General features: G+C 42.4%; 2 protein-coding genes across 6 annotated transcripts in view; one reads left to right on the plus strand and one right to left on the minus strand.

Moving 5' to 3' along the window:
* On the plus strand, positions 1–7777 carry LOC131125767 (tetratricopeptide repeat protein 39C-like). Its single transcript, XM_058067625.1, has 14 exons — positions 1–492; positions 1999–2047; positions 2801–2929; positions 3018–3132; positions 3196–3574; positions 4911–5079; positions 5134–5227; positions 5299–5406; positions 5479–5588; positions 5668–5791; positions 6867–6964; positions 7050–7154; positions 7243–7281; positions 7359–7777. The coding sequence occupies exons 1-14, from the start codon at positions 347–349 to the stop codon at positions 7461–7463; spliced, it is 1770 nt and encodes a 589-aa protein (XP_057923608.1). The 5' UTR covers positions 1–346; the 3' UTR covers positions 7464–7777.
* The window catches only part of LOC131125766 (oxysterol-binding protein-related protein 1-like), a 27003-nt gene continuing 18090 nt past the window's right edge, over positions 6233–15145 (minus strand). For 2 of the 5 annotated variants that reach the window (XM_058067620.1, XM_058067621.1), the window contains 12 exons: positions 14865–15033; positions 13301–13484; positions 11643–11718; positions 10904–11038; positions 10726–10823; positions 10462–10644; positions 10286–10393; positions 10109–10198; positions 9562–9688; positions 9177–9483; positions 8528–8618; positions 6234–8381 (listed from right to left, as the gene is read on the minus strand). In XM_058067620.1, coding sequence (XP_057923603.1) covers positions 8279–8381; positions 8528–8618; positions 9177–9483; positions 9562–9688; positions 10109–10198; positions 10286–10393; positions 10462–10644; positions 10726–10823; positions 10904–11038; positions 11643–11718; positions 13301–13484; positions 14865–15033 — 1671 coding nt within the window. In that variant the 3' untranslated portion in view covers positions 6234–8278. Of the gene's footprint in view, positions 8382–8527; positions 8619–9176; positions 9484–9561; positions 9689–10108; positions 10199–10285; positions 10394–10461; positions 10645–10725; positions 10824–10903; positions 11039–11642; positions 11719–13300; positions 13485–14864; positions 15034–15145 lie in introns of all 5 variants that reach the window. The other 3 variants (XM_058067623.1, XM_058067622.1, XM_058067624.1) reach the window with 3 other exon arrangements.

A 15145-nucleotide genomic window follows, 5' to 3' on the forward strand; every position in this document is an offset into this window, starting at 1 on the left:
TGCAGCACACTTCCTTGACTAGAACACAAACCAGCTGCGGGCCGCCCGTGTGACTAATAGATCGCGGTGAGCACCAAAAGGCGATATTTACGTCTATAAGTGGTACCTAAGACTTCAAAAACTGTGTCTTTTTTCACAAGTCGTTTACGGTAGAAACCAGAAATGGACGCCTTAAATCCGGACTTCGCCTTTGGCTAAGTCTATAGTCACCAGACAGCACAAGCGGGCGTGTGAGCCTGTGCCTGACTCCCTCCCGCTCTCCAACAGCTTTTCTCGGCCACACTGACTTAGTCGTCCCCGTGTTTGCTGCTGCGCCTGGTGGTTGTGGTGGCAGCGGCCACCATCAATGGCGGACCCGACGGAAGCCGCCCGGGCCACCGTGGAGGACGACGAAAATGAGCCTGTGAACGACGCCGAACTGGCGCTGAAAGGAATCAATATGCTTCTCAACAATGGATTCAAGGAGAGCGACAAGCTGTTCAGAGCGTACAGGTGAGTGTCTACTTGGGATCCATCACGCCTCTGCCTGACATGTACTTGCTCGTCACTGATGAAATAATTCAAGGCGTCTGTTTATAATTAGATACGTTTGTCTGAAGTGTCTATGCCGGAGTTATATACATTAATGGTATTAAATTAATTATTACATTTTCTCCCGTCGTTTGTCTGCGCTACAAATTACTTCCTTTGCTACTGTTTAAGCCTGCCTGTTTCCATTTACCCCGTAACTTGAGTCCACTTGTCTTCCAAACTTAGTCTTCCTACACGAGTCTGTTCTAATAGAAAATAGTCTTCGTTCCAAAATGTCTGTTTCTCCATGTCCTTAAACCTAACTTGCAGGTGTCTGCCTTACAAATGACCACCTGTGTTACACATCTGCCTGGGTTACAATGAGTCTGTATTGTGTACATAAGTCCTTATGTTGTGTTACAAGTGTCTGTCTGCGTTACATGAATACATGAATATGTTGTGGTACAAATGGCTTCCTATGCTATTCCGCCTGTTACTGTCTCGGTGTGTAACAAAAGTGACCCTAGTTGTTATGTCTTATTGTGTTAGCCTATGTAACAACTGTCTGCAGATCACTGTCTTACAAGTTTTTTGTAATAGAAATTATGCTTATTATGTTATATGACTTATGACTCTTAGATAGCTTCCAATGATGAGTTTTTGGGTGTGTGCTTGGGTACCCCCATCCCCCATATCTTTGTCAGGCAGGTGTGTCAGGTCACAAGAAATATTCATATTGTACAAATAGCCTTCAGCTAATGTTCACAGAGCCAGTGTTCAAACAACCCCTGTGACTGAAAATCCCATCATAATATTGGTTTGGTTGTTCTCCAGGCATGAATTGATGCACTGTTTAGGATTTCATAATGTAAACAATTAAACCAAGACATCATCTGGTGTTTCTTGTGTGATCTATGGTCACTTTTATCTATGTATCCACTTCTAATCCATTTTACTTGTCAACAGAAATAAGCTAATCAATTTTACATTCTCCCTCGAGATAAGTAAGCAAGTTACAACAGGAACCAGTACAGCAAGGTGTTGGGGTTTTGCTTTTATGTAATGCTATCTAGTAACTGTCAAATCATCCAGTGACGCCCCCCCCCCCCCCCACCACACACACACACCCACCCCCATGTGATCCGACCTCCTACTGGATGCTTGAATGTCATCTCTCCCTCTAATTGCATTGCACAGTGAGGGGGTGTCCTGTTTTTACCCACGTTGATGGACAGTCTCACCATGGACTGGTAAACACTAACGATCACAAGAATGGAGTCGAATTTTCTCACAGGGACATTATGGAATTAATGGAGAGCTAAAATAATGTATTTTATGTTGTGTCAATCTAGTTGAGATGGACTCAGCAGTGCCTCTGCTGGTTGCTCTAAGTACTGCACTCTGTTTTCACTCCATTGATGGGTTTGAATAAGTAACTTGCTCGACTTGTTGTCCCTCATCAGTCGTGTCGTTGTCCTTCCACCACAGGAACCACAGTCCACTCATGAGCTTCGGGGCCAGTTTTGTCAGTTTTCTGGTGAGTTGTTGTTGTTGTGACACAGTGCACCTCTGCTCAACACTGAAAATAGGAAGTAGGAGTAGTTTGTACTAATGGCACAGTTTTTGTTGTAAATGTTGCTTTATACAATCAATGAGACATTATGAAAAGATTTAGCTCTACTTTACTTTTCTGGAGGCTTGTTAATCCTCAAATCAATCCAGGATTAGATTATGCACTTTCTCTGTGTGTGGGTGTTGCGTGCAAATTACTACTTATTTATCATTAGTAATATTATTAGTCTTGCAGTTAATTGGGTTTATTTTATTATTGTTAGAACATTCAATGGAACCGCAAAGGTCAAACCTCCAATTTGTTTGGATTTCAAACCCAAATTCTTTGTTTAAATGTTTTTACTGTACATGCAAGCGGTCATAAAACCTGAATTAACTGTAGGCCAATGGGCTCATCTGAATGAATATTTACTGTCACATACTGTATGTGTAAAAAGAAGTTAACCATTGCTGTTTGTAAAGTAAAAAAAAAATCTACAAGGATGAAACCCTGTGATGATGAAAAGTGTAAAAAGAAGCTACCCACCATGAACCACTATAGACGTAAACAACGATAACACAGTACAATTAAATCACAAGCGATAAGGCAATGACTTTTTTTAATGTCACAAAAAAGGCACAGAATGTGCTGTCTCGTGTTTTCAGGTTTTGTGTGAATTTAAAAGCATGTTTTCCAGTGGTTTTGGAGGTTCCATTCACTGTTTTCTTTTTTTTGTAGAATGCCATGATGACTTTTGAAGAGGAGAAGATGCACCTGGCCTCCGAGGACCTCAAAGCCACAGAGAGGCTGTGCGAGAATGAAAACGCCGGCGTCATCGAAACCCTCAAAAGCAAAATCAAGCGCACGGTGAGTCAGCGTAGCTTTACTGAGATAAAATCCATGTTGTGGCCACTCTGGTGTGAAAAGTTGTGCGAGTACCTTCATATGTGGGCAGGCGGACTCTCGGAGGTCGGGGGCGGTCGCTCTTGAACGACTCCAGAGGCAGATCATCATCGCTGACTGCCAGGTTTACCTGGCAGTGTTGGCTTTCACAAAGCAGGAGCTGTCAGGTAGGGTGCGTTCACACTGGAGCATTTCATGTTGCTAACGGCGATATCTTCAATGCACCACAGCATACATCAAAGCAGGTTGGATCCTCCGTAAGGCCTGGAAAGTTTACAACAAATGCTACGGTGACATCACACAGCTGCAGGAGTGCGGCAGGAGGAGGGCTTCCCAGCAGCAAGCACCTCCTTCCCCATCACCGGCATCACAATCCTCCCCGGGGCCAAGTCCTTCCCACAGGTACGACAGCATCAGCACCGAAGCCCTGGACCGGCTCAAAGGCTCGGTGAGCTTCGGCTATGGCCTCTTTCACCTGTGCATCTCCATGGTCCCGCCACACCTCCTCAAGATTGTCAACCTGCTGGGCTTCCCTGGCGATCGCCTCCAAGGACTGTCAGCGCTTTCCTACGCCAGCCAGAGTACGGACATGAAGGCCCCCTTAGCTACGTGAGTATTCTGTGACTTTTCTGGATGCCTGCATTCAAATGGAGGTGATGTTCCATTTCTCAAAAAGCTGAAGTGAGCTTGGAGAGATCAACCACAAAACCAGTCACCATCGATGGTCACTTGAACGTGTATATTAACCACAATGCGTGGCAGTGCTTCAGGATAAATACATCCATGGGGTGGCAGTAATGAACACCAACACCAGTGGTTTACCACCTAGGGAGAAGAAGATGCATAAACGGAGCAAGGTATTCTTTAAAGGCAACATGTCAGAGCAAACACTCTACAAGCAAACATAAACCCCTGAAAATAATGACAAGTACAGTAAAAATACATATTTAAAAAAAAAGCAAAAAAACTGAAACAACCTAACTTTGGAAACTAACTGAAACCGACTGAGTTAAATTTGCTCATATACAAATAGATTTTTATATCATAAAAAAATGAAATAGGGCGGCACGGTGGTCGAGTGGTTAGCGATCTCTGTGTGGAGTTTGTATGTTCTCCCCGTGCATGTGTGGGTTTTCTCCGGGTACTCCGGTTTCCTCCCACATTCCAAAAACATACTAGTTTAATTGGCCACTCCAAATTGTCCATAGGTATGAATGTGAGTGTGAATGGTTGTTTGTCTATATGTGCCCTGTGATTGGCTGGCGACCAGTCCAGGGTGTACCCCGCCTCTCGCCCGAAGACAGCTGGGATAGGCTCCAGCACCCCCGCGACCTTCGTGAGGAAAAAACAGTAGAAAATGAATGAATGAATGAATGAATGAAAAAAATGAAATGGTCAGAGGCAGGTATTTATTTTTTTAAGAAGCAGTATAGTGCTACACCGAAAAACTTGTGGTCGATCCATCATTGCTTGGGATGAAAGTGAAGAAGGGCATGTGTGTTGTATTTATCACTTCCACCTTCCCTCGGTGCTGCAAGTGGCCTCCACATGACATCAGCAATTATCACCGAGGGCGATTTAAAGTGCTCATGACACCAGAACACATGTTATTATTATTTCTAATAATAATGTAATAACAATGAAAGGCCTATTTCTTGTGTTAGATGTGTAGTGGAACATTGAAATATTTCTTATATATATTTCCATTATCTGCAATGGGAAACCTAAATCCAAAATAAATTGTAGGTCATCCGGCGTCTTTTCTTGTGTTTTCCCCACCAAGGTGATCATTGTTTAAATGTATTTTGTCCACGTATTGTATGTTTACTGCATGGATTTTGGCAGGTGTATCTTTGTTACTGTAAGCGCCTAACTTTAGAATAGAACTGCAAAAGACTTACCAAAGGCTTGTGACATACTAAACATGTTTTGTGTCCTGTGACAGCCTGGCCCTCTTGTGGTACCACACGGTAGTGCAGCCTTTCTTCGCCCTGGACGGCAGCGACACACACTTGGGCCTCGTGGAGGCCAAAGCCATTCTTCAGCAGAAAGAGACTACCTACCCCAACTCATCGCTCTTCATGTTTTTCAAAGGCAGAGTCCAGCGTCTAGAGGTAAGTGCGTCAAGAAGGGCACAGCCACGTAGAATGCTGACTTCCTGTGTGTAGAGCCAGATCGGCAGCGCCTTGACATCCTTCAGCAACGCCTTGGAGTTGGCTTCAGAGCAGCGTGAGATCCAGCATGTGTGTTTGTATGAAATAGGTATGGTTTCTCCTGCTAAATGACATCTATGACGTGCCTCCGTGCTTACATATGCATGCTGGATGCTTCAGGTTGGTGTAACATGATCCAGCTCAACTACTCTGAGGCTTTCAGGGCCTTTGAACGACTGAAGAATGAGTCCCGCTGGTCCCAGTGCTACTACGCCTATTTGACCGCAGGTAGGATGCGTCTATACTTTGTGTCGACTCCTGCTTGCCGTAGATGTGCTCATGTTTGTCTTGTTGCTGCAGTGTGCCAGGGAGCCATGGGTGACCTGCAGGGAGCGCTAACTGTCTTTAAGGATGTTCAAATCCTTTTCAAACGCAAGAATAACCAAATAGAGCTCTTCTCCATGAAGAAGGTCAGTGAGTAGATACAGTTAGTGCTCTGCTGCTTTGACTCTATGGTTCACGTTCATGCTCATGTTCATGTTTTCACAGGCTGAGAAGTTGAGGATCTCCAGTCTGTCCAAAGAACTTTGTATCCTGTCAGTCATTGAGATTCTCTATCTATGGAAAGCTCTCTCCAACTGCTCCACCAGCAAGCTACATGCCATGATGCAAGGTACTCCTCTACGCTTTGGTTGGCTCCTATTGACTGTTGCAACCTCGTTTGGGACACTGTTGCCAAGCCCTCAGTATGAAAAGTGGCTATTGGCTGTCCTGGAAGTCATTAGGTGATGTCATCAACTAATTAGCATATTATGGATGAAAAAAATCATTATCATAACCGCATAGGACAGACAAAAAAAGTGATTACAACCACATTAATTACATTTAGAACTATAAATAGACTTGGTTGGTTAATTTAAAATTGGACATCGCTTCATCAAAACAATAGTTAAATATTTTTATCTTGGCCAGCGTCTGTCAAAGTGTAGACAGTACAACAAAAGTGGAATCTGGACTCCACATTTTATCCTGCAGTTAGAACTACTCATTTATCACACAACGTTTTCCCATCACATGTTCTGACACGCTGACAGATAATAATACATTTTATTTAGAAGCACAATACATTATATTTACAGTGGAGCAAGCAATGCAATCAGTGCCATAAAACTGCAGAATATAAGACATATGCGGTTAAAATGAGAACTAAGCAAAAATGGGCGTAAACGTTCTAAGCAAGTTTGATGAGGTGGCTTTTTACACGAGACATAAAGGTCAGTGCAATTATAGGCAGGTGCAGGGAGTGTTCAGCAAAAGTAAAGGTACAGTGTTCACTTTTAAAAACTCTCCCACAACGCCAGGAAAAGTCATGAGTCACTTTAGAGAAAATATGACAAAAGTGTTTGGAATGGTGCCAGATTTAGCACCAAAAAAAAAAAAATCACTAAGCTGGCAACACTGGTTTGGTAGCCTGCTAGTCTATGGTGCATTCTACTTGGTATGGTTACACTGTTTTATGTCATTGTGTTATCTTTGATAGCCCACTATTCTTTAATTATTTAGTACTCCACTACGATATGATCTCATAGTTTCCTTGCCATTTACTCTTTGGTATCCATCTATTCTTTGTTAGCCCTTCCTCTTTGGTGCTATTCTTTTGTACCCCCATACTCTTATAGACTCCCCCTAGTTATATTTTTAATTGTTTTCATGAATAACAAGTAAAAGTAAGAGCCTTTTGTTTTTAGTCCTTCGGGCTATTGATGACGCCTCATGTGCGGGGCTGAAAAACCTGCTTCTGGGTGCCGTGAGCAAATGCCTCCATAACACTCAAGATGCCATTCAGGTAATGCCATGTTTCCTAGATAGCCAATAATGATGATAGGAGCTAAATGAGAGTATCTCTAACTGATTGTACACTGTTCTTTCAGTATTTCCATGTGGCTTCACGCGATGAGGTGGGCCTGCTGAGCAACTCGTACGTGCAGCCGTACTCCTGCTACGAGCTGGCCTGTGTGCTCCTCGCCGATCCTGAGGTAGTAAACATCTACCGGTAATTCCTGTGAGATGTCAGACACATGATCGAGTATGTTCTAAGGGTGATATTTTGACTTGTTTTTCCAGTCTGCAGCTAAAGGCCATACATTGATGCTTCAGGCAAAGGTATCAGAGTATAGTTGTTGAACGCAAGAAGGCTAACACACATGCTAGTGCTAGTTTAGAACTGTTTTCTTTTGCAGGAGGACTATGCAGGCTATGACTTTGAGAACAGGCTTCATGTTCGCATCCACTCCGCTCTTGCCTCCATGAGAGCTGCAGCTCAGCCCAGACACAATCAGCAATAATGGGGGTAGATAGACCCCCCCAAAATGTTACATTTTAAAGTCTGTTGGTTTTCTGAGCCAAAAGGGAGCACATCTCTGTGGTTGCCTTTGCTAATCTGCAGGTAGGAGTATTACACTGCACATTTTTAAACGTGACTCCCCCCCCAAAATGTTTTGCACGTATTTCTTATGTACTGTATATGTGCCAACCTTTGATGGTTCACACAGGCACAGGGGTACGTTTTTGATGTAAACTAATTCCTCTTTATGTTCTATGTTGAAAATATTGAATTTGGTTTTATTAGACACCGGTGAAATAAATCAGTTTGAAATTCTGTGCTGCTAAAATCTTGTTGTTAAAGAAGCCACTGAAGATAAAGATGATCCATCATGCAGTTTTTAATCCAAGCAAGCAAAACCAATTCTAATTTAACAACTTTAGAATTGTAAAGTCTAGATCCTAAAATAATTATAATGTGGGGGTGGAAGAGAGTCTACCAGCTACTCGCATGAAGAGGGTGTTGGAGGTGGTGGTGAGACTTGCATAGTTATTGACATGCATGCATCCCAAATGAATGCATCTATTGCTAGGAATATACAATCATATTGAACTTGTTGTAAAAAATATATGCTACATCGAGTCACAGTCCTGTATGTGCTCCACTCTACTCTATACACATATGAAAAATATTTTGATCCAGCCAATTTCATTATCTTACTACTTTTATTACAATACTAAATCTTTTAACTACACACAGTAAAACTATGCATTCACCAAACATCTAAAACATTTCCAAAAGTGAGTAGAAATGGGTCTTAGCTGTGTATCCATCGTTCTAGTAGATGTCAGGCAGCTGGCTATACTTCCTGTCCCAGTAGCCTTTCAAGCAGAGCCAGTCTTGAGCTTTGGTGTGTGGGTTGGGTCCTTGCTGAAACCACCTATGAAAGTAAGGAATATAATACAGTTGCATTAGTGCACTCTGTCCAGAAGGGGGCGCTGCACAGCAGCGCAACCGGTAGTAAGAATTTAATGCACAGGTTGCTTCAACAGTCCAGCATGAATGGGAGAAAGGGATGTCGTTTACCTCGTTTTCCATTCATCTGTGGACTTGCTACGATGCTTGCGGGCCATTCTCTGTTTTTCCTCCAGTCGCTTCTTCTCCGAACTGGCTACATCTTCCATGCACACACACAAATATGTTTATATAGATAGATAGATAGATATAGATATATAGATATAGATATATAGATAGATATAGATATATATAGATAGATAGACAGCTAGATATATAGATATTGATATAGAGATAGATAGATCATGATAGGCTTTTTTTTTTTTTTTTTTTACAGCTTTTGCAAGTTTGTCACATTTTTTCATTATGTTTACCAGAGCATGTATTCCCACTTTGGGGGTCTTTGAATGCACCATAATTGTATGCACCAAGACAAAGTGGTTTCTCAGATGCTGCTACAAATATTTTTCTATTGTACTTCTCTCGCCTCATTGAGACCCAGGGTTAGACAGTATTTTGAGCCTGTCTGTTTATATTTAATATTAAATAATATAATATAAATATAATATAATAATTATATAATTATATAATATAATATTACTATTAATATTTACCCTCACCTCCGGTTTGCCAGAGGTTTGTTGGACTAAAAAAAAATGCTGAATTGAGAATACTTTTTGCATGTTTTTTACCGATGTCACATGAAGTGGATAGACTGTACCGATATCGCCATTCTCCATAGCACGTATGTCAGGTCTGAGGCGACTATCCGTGGACGGCAGCACGCCATCCACCCTCTTGTCCAGCTCGTTCAGCTGCATGGCAAACGTGGAGAAGGCATAAAACTGCAAAGGAGAGAGAGTACAGTAGTGGGGTGAGGAGAGAGACAATAGATCATTCCAAACTCTGACCTTGGCCGAGTTATCAGGCCGAGGCGTGATCTTCCAGATGAGCTCACTTCCCGGAATGACCTGGACCGTCTCGGCCTCAGGTGGAGGCATTTCCTCAGCTTCTTCATCCATGCTACTCTGAAGTCACAGGCCACACACTTTGATACATGTGGTGGTGCCATGAGCAAAAAAATCAAAACAAACCAAAACAATTACCTGTTTGAATGCCTTTTTCTCCTCCAAAGTTTTTTTGCCTGACTTTTTGTGGCCGTCGAATGTGGCGGGGTCAACTGTGTATAAGCACTCAGTCCACTTGCCGTAGATGGCGCACTGCTTCTTCTTGCTGCAAATATATAACCATACTAGGAATTTGACAACAATAGTAAATAATGTTTACATATAAACAAAAGAATAATACTACTATACAGATTTTACATAAAACAGAGATACTTATAAATATGGTATTTACAGTGTTACTCAAACAACCCACACAAGGTATTACCCTATTTTTTAAATTGTAAATGAGTCTAAAACATAAAATATGTATAAAACTAATTATACACCATAGTTCGATAGCACAGCGAGTGACCCTGAATCCAAAGCCAGGGAAACGCAACAAAGTGAGCATGGAGTGTATTCAAGGATCAAAATGCATAAATGTTGGCGGGTCTGTTTGTCCTTTCTAAAATATATATATATATACGTATATATATTTTCATTCACAGGCTGATACATAGAGCAGACCTACACGGTCAGGGCATACCTTTTATCTACAATGTATCCCTCCACTTTGTGGAGCTCTTTGCCAAAGAGACCACAGGGTTTGAAGGTTATGCTGCATCGCTCTCCAGTCCTAACACACAATCAGACTCTAGATCAGTTCTCCTCAAATGGTGTGTGGGTGTATGCCTTCATGTGAACAGCACAAAAGCAGCATTACTTGTGATTGACAACCTCCATGCTGCCGTACTGCTCGATCCAAAGCTGGCCCACAATGATGTTGTGTACGCAGCAGGTGGGGTTAGTCCAGGTGTAGGCTTCATTGTATCTGGAAGGAGAAAGGGGGTGACGAGTAGCAACGGAGGAGGAACACAACAAAGAATTGTTAACACTCACTTGGGAAGCTCCAGTGTGATGATTCCTTTGGGCTCCGCTTCTATGCTCTTACCCCAAAACTTGAGTTTAGGGTAGATGGAGCCGTGGAAGACGAAATCCTCCTTGAGGCCCTCGGCATGGAAGGCACTGACTGGAGGGTGGTGGCTCACTTGCTCCGACACCCACTTGAAGCCCAAATCGTCTCTGGTGGCGAGAGAGCAATTGTTCCGTTTTAGCATATTTTTAACATAGTTCATTTAACACACATGAATGAGTCCTGCTAACCTGATGAGCTCGTACGTCTCACCCAGTAGAGGGTTGAAGGGTTTCCCAGTCCTTTCCCACTGTGACGCTACGGCGGACACGGCAAATGCTGCAACACACTGCACAGCGTGTGCAGATGATGACGTTATTACCGCTACGTCATGCATTGTATCAAAGTTTGATACAAGAATATGGGCACCTTCATCCTTTCCACAGAGTCTGTGGTGGCATTGGCTTGGTGGATGAGGTAGGTGTGCGCCATGTACTCAGTTATTCGCTGGAGGAAACTCAGAGGCTCGTTAAATATCACTGGCATGGCAATCTTGGACAGCTCCTGCGAGACAACAGGGATGCAAAAATTCTTATTGTATCTACTAATCTTACTGTAAATATTAAATGCAATGTTTGTGTACATTGAGAATACGGCAGAGCCCTGCTATTTGTAGGGGTTGTGTTACAAGACACCCACAAAACAGCATTTAATGGACGCACCCATTCAAATCTTTGGCACTCTAAACCAGTGGTTCTAAAACTTTTTACAGTTGCATACCCCTTCAGACATTTGACCGGTGAATGACAGGGCTTGTATAACTGTACTGTGCAGTTACGCAACTTCATGCCGTCAAAGCATCTTCCTGCTGGAAACTGTTGAGCGAATCGACTTGTGAGACAGTGACTTCTGCTGGATTCATAGCTGCAGCAGTAGACAGTAGAGGCATCAAACTACTTGCTACATAAATAACCATCCAAAACAAAGTGAATGCAAATAGGTGGGGATCTATGTTACATGAATAAATGTAATTAAATGCCAGACAAGGGCTATGTTAGTGTTATTTTGATTAAAAGATATAGTTGGTGCACATGACACATTTCAAACCTTCAGTCATTTGTGTGCTAAAGGAAGACAAATATGAAGGATCGTGTTTGTTTACACTTACCATGCCAATGCACTTTTTCAAGATGCTCCAGATGCTGACGTCATTTCGGGGGAACATTGGCGCCGGCAGAGATGTTCTATGGAACAATAGAGGTGAGAAAAAGAGTTGGTTATTCTTGTCTTGCAATATGAATAAATACTGCTCTATTCACAGTGCTATGTTAATTAATGTTGCTGAGAATGTACAAAATTAGAAAACTGAATCTGAGCAGTGACCTAGTTACACTAGTTACACCTTTCTCCAACAAGGCACATAGCGTATTCTAAGGAAACAACTCATTGGCATCGTTTGCCATTTTAAAAGCTCAATAGAAGACAATGTCACCTTACACCTGGAAGCGAATGAGCCAAGTTCAGTCAGGCCATGTGCGTCAGTACGTGCATTTGAGCGTGTTGTATACTATTGCATAGAAAACAGCTTGCATTTGTCAAGTAGAAGAAAGAAATTGCTCATCAGCAGCCTCTTTGCCGTTTACAAATGGACCCAGTTCTGTATCCGCCCGTCCTCATACATGCAATTGTACAATTATTTGTGCAGAAGGCAGATGGTGTCTACCCAAATACAAGCTATTATTTGTGTTAAATAAACAAGCCAGTCAGTGCGAGAGCTTGGGCTCCATCTGCGCTTATAGCATTGCTTCTCAAAGAGGGGGGGTGGATGCAGGGAACTGTCCCGTGGGGGGAGGGGGGCTTTTATTTGAAGGCAAACCTACCAACATTTAACAGTTTCAGGTTCATTATGTGTATTACAGATGAATGAATAAATATTATCAGTTTCTCTATTATTTCAAAATGGGATCAGGGGCAATGTATTTCTGTCCCTTGGGGGGGGGCATGACAAATGACTTTGAAGCAGTGGAAACAGCGCACCGATGCAAGTACACTCACTTGTGGCCCAGTTAGTCTTCCTCCCACCCTAAATGTTTTTGCATTTCTGTTTATAAAGGTGGCCTCTTTTTCCTATTGTAGGCGACATGTACAAAGTTCATTTTGTGGTAAATACAGTAAAAATATGCAATGGAAGCTCAGATATGCTATATAGAATGCGTCCAAAAAGCTAAATGCAGACTGAATAAAGAGAACATACATACATTGATTTTGCAATATAACCTGGTACAAGACACATTTGTTTGATCCTTTTAGTGCACAGATGCACACACAGCCTGCTCGTTTTTTGTTTTTTTTTGTTCCCGTTCGGTCTCTGCCAGAACATGCTAAATAATTCAAGGATCACTTCTTGTATCAAGGAAGAGAAGCCAAGTTGGAATGTGGCACAGTGGAAATGAAAGATTGCCCCATCGTCAAGCAACAAAGCACCCAGCACAGATCACCTCATGCACAGTTGGCTTTGGAGAGTTAAAACAAAACAGGCATATTCTCTATGGATCGGGCCCTCATACAAACACACCCGCTGACAACAACACAGCATAATGGAAAGATGCTATCCTGTTACACCTTCTCTTCTTGTTAATTGAGGTGTGCTACTCTGATATCAGACAATCATGGCAACAAATAACATCAAAATGAATTGCCAGCTTTCCTCCCTCCTGCCGCGATAATGATCTTATAAACACGGAACAGAACAGAAGAGTTGTGAGATCAGCAGTCATCATTCACACCCGCAAACAAGCATGACATCATAACTGGAGCATGTCCCACCTGTGCTTCTTGGCGGCATTGTTCTGGTTGCCTTGGTTACCCTCCCCTGACATTCCGGCAGCCCCCCTGAGCGTGCTGGGATGGCAGAGGCTGCTGAGAAGGGGGGCGTCGCTCACCTCGTCCTCTTCCCAAGAGTTGCTGGCCACTGACAAGAAGCCGCTCACAGACAACTCGGACTCCGACTCTGTAGGAAGACAATGGGCATATGTTGGAGAATCATGCCACAAATACAAGGCAGCTTCTCGGCAAGCAGCAGCAGCCTCATCGGTTCACACAACACAAATATGCAACTCCAGTTGGTTTTCAACTACCTCCCTGCCGCCGCTATCTCCTCCCTACTGCCTAGCCAAACCCCACCTGAGCATTGTGTTCCAATGAGAAGCTGCACAGATGCTTCAGTTTCTGTGACACAGTATGCTTTGCTCTCATTCATCATGGTAATATTGGCAGAATGCTGCACAGGCAACCTCCTGCTTGCATGTGTCAGCTTTTCACATTCATTTAATTGTCATTAAAAAGCATTTCTTCTATGTTATTGTATGATATTCAACAGAAATGCAAAGGATATGCTGAGCACAGTTTAGAGCAGGGGTCTCAAACACACGGCCCGCAGGCCAAATGTGGCCTGCAGGACACTAGTTTGAGGCCCCCGCCTTGATATGAAAGCTTAATGTTAGTGCGGCCCGCGCAAGTTTGATATGGATGCTGTATGGTATCATGTACCCAGAAAAAATTAGTACGTTTGATTAAAGTTCATGTTAAAGGTTAAATAACTGTTAATAGTTATCCTCCCTATCCGTGTGGAAGTGGTAAGTTTTTGGCTATTTAAGTTTAAAGGAAATAACTTGAAGGCTACCGTTTAGGTCGCTAGCTCTCTAGTTTGCGAGTTAGCATGTGTCTCAAGACCCTGCAGTTGCGCAATATGTTGTAAATAAAAAGAGTATAAATGTGACTATAGTCGTGTTTTGTCATGTCTACAGGGCTCTAATAATGCTTTGTTCATTTTAATCTGAAAAAATAATTTGTCTACCCACCAACAATATGTGGTTTCTTAAGTTTTTATTATTTGCCGTTTTATTATTATTATTATATTTATTTATTACTGATTGATTGATTTTCTTTATTCTTGATGTGTTTATTTATTTTTCATCTTATTTTGTGTAGAAAAAATAAAAATTAAGATATTTGAGAACAGTGGAATGTTTTATCAGAGCTTTTATTGTAGAAAATTGAAACCAAATCGAAGTTTTTAAAATTTTTTTGTTTTTAATACATTTTTTTTATTTTTCGGGGGAAAACCTGATGCGGCCCAGTCTCACCCAGACCCGAGCTCCAGTGGCCCCCAAGTAAATTAAGTTTGAGACCCCTGGTTTAGAGAGTCTTATAGGCAAAAAAAAGGGTTCAATTGTCAGCGCCCTCTATGAATAATGCAGGCTTTCCTGTGACAGACTGTTGCTCGTGCACAAACACCTTGTAGGAGGAAGTAGCCCTGTCATGCCATGTCATCTGAGCAGACATTGATCATGTCAGGTCATGAAAATGTGACGATACTTGGTCTACTGACCTGATAAAGCATCATAGAATTCATCTTCCGTGAGTGTGCTGAGAGTGGACGACCTCCTGCTTCTGCACAAAGACTGTTTGAGCTTGTGGTGCTCAGTCGCTATGGTCTGCAGCGCCTCTGTTAGAGCCTTGTTCTTCTCCACTTCCTGCTCCAACTTCAGGGACCAAACCTGGAGGGATACAACAAACACACCCAGGCATGCATTATTGTTGGGGCTGTCAAAAATAGCACGATAACAGCAGTAACTAATTAATTTAATTACTGTAAAAGTTTCAGCTCCA

This window comes from Doryrhamphus excisus, chromosome 3 (genome assembly GCF_030265055.1).
Source record: "Doryrhamphus excisus isolate RoL2022-K1 chromosome 3, RoL_Dexc_1.0, whole genome shotgun sequence".
Lineage (NCBI taxonomy): Eukaryota > Metazoa > Chordata > Actinopteri > Syngnathiformes > Syngnathidae > Doryrhamphus > Doryrhamphus excisus.

What these genes read in the sequence shown, in the direction of transcription:
- LOC131125767 (XM_058067625.1), top strand. Translation starts at nt 347, where the DNA reads ATGGCGGACCCGACGGAAGCCGCCCGGGCCACCGTGGAGGACGACGAA. An exon ending in ATGAAGGCCCCCTTAGCTAC is followed by an intron (nt 3,575 to 4,910) that starts GTGAGTATTCTG and finishes GTCCTGTGACAG; the next exon opens with CCTGGCCCTCTTGTGGTACC. An exon ending in GCAGAGTCCAGCGTCTAGAG is followed by an intron (nt 5,080 to 5,133) that starts GTAAGTGCGTCA and finishes TCCTGTGTGTAG; the next exon opens with AGCCAGATCGGCAGCGCCTT.